General features: G+C 35.1%; 1 protein-coding gene across 1 annotated transcript; it reads right to left on the minus strand.

Moving 5' to 3' along the window:
* Positions 1-324: 324 nt before the first annotated feature.
* On the minus strand, positions 325-4,732 carry LOC144964008 (uncharacterized). The gene is made up of 4 exons (XM_078897950.1): positions 4,161-4,732; positions 1,835-1,948; positions 1,412-1,474; positions 325-882 (listed from the first exon to the last, which is right to left on the minus strand). Exons 1-4 carry the CDS (start codon positions 4,519-4,521, stop codon positions 518-520), a joined length of 903 nt encoding a protein of 300 aa, XP_078754076.1. The 5' UTR covers positions 4,522-4,732; the 3' UTR covers positions 325-517.
* Positions 4,733-5,691: the final 959 nt, after the last annotated feature.

Below are 5,691 nucleotides of genomic sequence, written 5' to 3' on the forward strand. Positions count from 1 at the left end.
TAAAACAGAGCACGTGTTGTGTGTGTGTGTGTGTGTGTGTGTGTGCGTGTGCGCGTGTATATATGTGTGTGTTTGCGTGCGCGCGTGTGTGTGAAAAATTGTAAACCTCTGGCAATGCAAACTGGGAATGCACGTACCAGTGGCCTCTACACAAAGTAAGCCTCTCTCTCTCTCTCTCTCTCTCTCTCTCTCTCTCTCTTTCTCTCTCTATCTATCTATCTATCTCTCTCTCTATCTATCTCTCTCTCTCTCTCTTTCTTTCCACGTAGTAGGACAAGTGGGCAATTAAATTTTGCCTTTCAAGCTTTTAATAAAGTTTGAAATTGTTTGGTTTATTCTTTTACCAAGGGAAACAAAATTGTTTAAAAAAAGGTTACGCTCCGAAAAAAAATGCCTCAAACCAATCTTACTGGTTCGAAAGCAACATAAACAACATAAACAAAGAGTAACAAGAATACATGTTTAGATCATTTCACTTTTGGGTACAAAAATTGGGTAGGGCGAGCTGTTTCATCAATTAAGTTCCAGTTTGGTCTCTGAGCTGCCGCAACTGCTCTTCCATTAGCTGTATTTTGAGTTTATTTTTCTGAATTTCACTTCTAAGAAATTCTTTCCAGAGCTTTTCACCTTCATCTTCTTCTGTTTCAGCATGCTCAGCCTCAGGTCGTAAAATTGGGCGATTCACACTGCCTTTCTTGGATTTTCTAGTAAGGATGGACTGAAGCCAAGGTGGTGTGCTGGCTGGTCTCTCTTGTATCGGCATAACACTTGCTGAACCTGGTGTGTCGTTTGATGCCATTGATGTATTTGGAAGCTGTATTTCTAAAGTCACATTGGGTGAAGTGGGCCTATCCATCTGTGGCGTTGATTGGATTTCAAATCCTGAAAATGAGGAATAAAATGCACTCTCCATATTTTACAGAATTTAAAGATACTCTCCACAGACACTAAGTATTATAACTAATGAACATTTTATCTGAACATCTTAGTATAATCTGTGTTTTGATGTAACATGTAATTTTTAATACAAATAAATGAGAACGTGTCATTACCTTAATGATGATGTATATTTCCATACACCTTGCATCTTATTATTGTTCTAACTTTTCTTCTTCTTCTTCTTCTTCTTCTTCTTCTTCTTCTTGTTATAATAATAATTATAATAATAATAATAATAATAATAATAATAATAATAATAATAATAATAATAATAATAATAATAATTATTATTATTATTATTATTATTATTATTATTATTATTATTATTATTATTATTATTATTATTATTATTATTATTATTATTATTATATTTTAGATTATAAATGTCAGTAATCCATAATATGAAACAAAGTCGACTGTCATTTAGGTACCTCTGCACAATTGAAGAAAAAAATCCAAATAATAGGCTTACCCATTGTTTGAAACGTTGTTCCTGAAGGAAAGATAAAATCACCCTCTGGACCCATCACCGACACTGAAATCAGACAGATGGAAGAATTTGTTAAGTGTGCGTGATTCACATTTTTATAGTTAAAATTGAATTTCAAATTACAGTCAATATAACATAGTGGGTTCGGACCCTGTTTGGGTCATACCTAGGCCTTAAATTGTTAATCTGTCAGGCTTCGGTCGACAATTATGGGATCAGCGTATGGTCTTAAAATGTAACAACAAATCTCGTTTTAATTCTTTTAAAATATCAATTTATCATTATTTTAAAATTTCCAATCATCCTAATTTTTTTCAGTCGGACCCCCCCCCCAGCCTTTTCCTCCACCATTCCGCTCCATCATTTTTATTAACTGCATTCTGAAACAATAATCAAAATACACACCGGACTGAGAAGTGTTGGGCTGTGACCATAGGGGTGTATTGACAGGGCTGCTTGTCCGCACTGAAACCCATGTGTCAGTCGTTTCATCTGTGGAAAAGCAGTCTATAACATATTAAGTATGTTGATTGAATGTGTTTAAATAGAGTTCCATTAATACTATTATTGAGTTGTTTTAATTTAAAATGTGCATATAATCTACACATGAATTTGTCGAACCGAGAAAGGTTCCACTGCAATAAAAATTGCTGTGTTTGCAGATTTGATTTGATTTGTCTTTGGTTTGTATCGGTTTGGTTTTTCCTTTTTATTGTTACATGTATTTTCTTTATTTCATTTGTGCTCTAACAGCAAAGTTATCATCTGCAGTGTATACTGAACCATGTTATGATGTCAATTAGAATTGGATCTTATCCGTACATTTACTGACCGAATAATCATCAAAATTATCCGCGGATAAACGGGTAATCATCGAATAATTTTGTTCTAGTAATAATATTATAGTAATGGGTCGGAACAGACTGCTCATTGGGATCATAATAATAATAATAATAATAATAATAATAATAATAATAATAATAATAATAATAATAATAATAATAATAATAATAATAATAATAATAATAATAATAATAATACCAGTGAGAGTTGAGTAAAAAAATAAAAAAAAGGGGGGGGGGGGGGTTGAGGTGGCTTTGTTGTTTAGAAAACAAGACTCATAAAGAATGACAACTTGAAATTTTTCAAAGTAATACTCTATACACACTTATGGAAAAGCGATCATATTATAGTAAATGGTCATTAATTTTTATTTGTCAAAATACCACAATTGGCAGCTGTAAGCAACACGATAACACTTTGATGACACATCGCTAACACACTACACTGTCTAGGTCTACGTCATCACACGACTGCACTCACTGCACTCCCGACTCAGCCTTACCTTTAAGTAGGCAATTGCAAGAATTTTTCAAAATAGTGATATGGGTATTAAGAAAATAAAGGGGAGTAAAACATTTACTGGAGTGAAAAAATTATCACTCTATCTCAACTGGTTAAAAAGTTATGACTGTTTATGTGGTGGAAAATCTCTATATAGCTTAATAGGAAAATATGTGACCAAAACACAGCAACCCAATGGATAATCAAGTATAATTCAGAAACTGCTTCAGATACAACTATGAAATTTTTACATATGGTAATTCAACATCTCTGTAATACATTGCAAACTGAAAAATAATTATTTATTGAGAGAGAAAGGTATAGTTTAGAGCTGAAACAGCTGAAATCAAGGAAAAATAGATCACGACATACAAATGAATGACCTATTGGAATTTTAGAAAAGTCAATAATAAAATATTTATTCACATGAAGATAGACCAAATACACTACTGAATCGGCGTCATTTAGTTGTTCACTTTGAACTTTTCAACATTAAAATAGACCTCATAAAAGCAGAGATATGGACTGATAAATGTTTGAGGTGGTGTATTAGTGTTTAAAATGATCGAAAATAGGTGATTTTAAAAACTTCCGCTCCCCCGTTCCCCAAAATTGAACTGTCGCCCGTCAAAGGATGAAAAACGTCAAAATCAAAATCGATCAGAAAAAAAAGAAAGAGAATCGTAACTTATAAAATGAATGCATGGACATGAAAACGCCAATTAATTGAATAATGTAAAACAAAAATAACTTACATTAATTGAATATATTGTAAGAAAAACAGTTGTAAAGTTTTGATGTGGATTGGCGAAGTTATCTCTCAAGTAAAAAATAAGCGCAGCAGACGACAGGAAGTGAATCAATATTATAAGAAAATAGCTACTTCTGCAAACAATCGAGGACAAGTTCTATTTTTTTGGGGAGCTATAACTTTTGAGTGCAACCATATTTGCTCTGAAATTTTTAGAGAAGCTACTTAAATATAAATCTCAGAAGGACGTCTGTTTTATCTGTTGACCACCAGTTCATATTTTATCCGCGGATAATCGTTACAGTTCTATGTCAAATGCACTGTCAGATTATCACAAGCAATCTCTCTCTCTCTCTCTCTCTCTCTCTCTCTCTCTCTCTCTCTCACACACACACACACACATATATATATATATATATATATATATATATATATATATATATATATATATATATATATATATATATATATATAACACCTACACAACTCGTTCCACAACATAGAATAGACGCAGACAATTTTGATCTTGTGCGTATTAGCCTCACACTCTCACAAGTGACTTGACACTCAACGACACACTTTCAGAGAAAAAAAAAACGCTGAGTAAGCAAAGCTTTCTTAGTCACTTAGGCCTACCTTGTGCAATGCCACTGGTCAGGTTCGTGTTCGAACCCAAGATCCCCATCACCAAGTCTTCAAAAGGGATTGGTTGTGTGGGCGGACCTCCTCCTGTCCTTGTTTCTTCCTGCTTCCTTCGAAGGACCAAACTTTTAAGATCCTTCCACTTCTTTTTGATGTGGTCTTGACTTCTCCCGTGCCCTCCGATGGCATTAACTCTATTGGTAATCTTTTCCCAAATCTCCTTCTTCTTTTTTACCGTTATGCCATTCTGGAAGGCAGACAACAGGCAAGCTGCCTCCGTTGATACCTCCTCCAACATCACGAGTGTTTCTTGGTCTGTGAAATTCGGTTTTTTAATTCTTTTTGCTGACTCCATGCTTCGAAAGATTTTTTAAAACACGAGTAAAACGAACAAGAATAGGAAATAGATTTGATTGATCTGTGGTAGTTCGCATGCGCAGTTAGAAAAGTATCACATTTCTATTACGGGTTTTCTTACTTTCCCGGGGAATCCCCAGTTAAAAATAGATTGACCTCTGTAGTCTGAGACTTCGCAAGCGTAGTCCGAGACTTGAAAGTCAGGGACAAAGTCAGACTTCATGAATAGCTTACTTTCCGTAGTCTCTGACTTCCCAAAGTCTTAGACTACAAAGTCTCAGACTTTGCCATAGTCTGAGACTACCATAGTCCCGCTCCATGAATCAGACCCCAAAGTTTGGGTCAATAACGATACAGTGTCCTGTCCCCCTGCAGTGACTAACTGGGCCTGACAGATTAGCGTCATATATCCAAAGGATATCAACCATTAACATCTCTAATGATATCAACTATTCGTTGTTGTGTGTTTGAATTCAATATAGCTATACATTTTATATAAGGTCTTAACCCTCTCCTTACCAACCATTTACGGATTTTTCCCGAAATGTCATATCTACTCAACGTAAAACTCGATTCTTTACACTCAAACTCAAAATAAATGAGAACACACCAAAACAAGGTCTACAAACTAGCATTTATGGTCTTATCAATATATCAAAGATGTTTCTTAAAATTTTATGATGTACACAAAGGAGTGGGTTAATTGTGGATTCAATTGTCAGCACCTAGTTCATTCCGACATAAGACCGCTTTGAGGAAGTATGCCACTTATACTATAGCTCTTCATTATTGAATACAGCCGTTTCTATATCTTAAAATGGAGAGCAACAGTTGTTTGCCATCTTTTTAATAGTATCATAATTCATCTCAAAGAACATCCCGGCACGCTTGACATACCTACACTGACAGAGACCAATCAAGGCTGAGTGGACAGCGGAGTCAGAGGAAGGAAAAAGTATTCGACTAGCTCCCAAAATCAGAAACAGTCCATTTGCTCGTGTGACGAGCACCTTATTTATATTTTGGTAGGGCAATGTGGTCCAGAGGTATGACGCTCGTCTGCAGACCGGATGGTCCAAGGTTCGAGTCCTGCTCCGAGCAGCGCAGAGTTGAATAATTGGAAAAGGATCTTCACTCGCATTCTGTCAACGTACTCAGGTGTAAAATG

The sequence above is a fragment of the Berghia stephanieae genome, chromosome 2 (assembly GCF_034508935.2).
Source record: "Berghia stephanieae isolate SIO BIC M18660-M18661 chromosome 2, UCSD_Bste_1.3, whole genome shotgun sequence".
NCBI classification, from domain to species: domain Eukaryota; kingdom Metazoa; phylum Mollusca; class Gastropoda; order Nudibranchia; family Aeolidiidae; genus Berghia; species Berghia stephanieae.

Bases quoted from the DNA above. Each gene is read 5' to 3' on its own strand.
- LOC144964008 (XM_078897950.1), bottom strand. From the start codon at position 4,521: ATGGAGTCAGCAAAAAGAATTAAAAAACCGAATTTCACAGACCAAGAA. The intron at 1,475-1,834 runs GTGTGTATTTTG...GTCTGATTTCAG, and splicing joins GCCCAACACTTCTCAGTCCG to TGTCGGTGATGGGTCCAGAG. The intron at 883-1,411 runs GTAAGCCTATTA...CCTCATTTTCAG, and splicing joins AACAACGTTTCAAACAATGG to GATTTGAAATCCAATCAACG.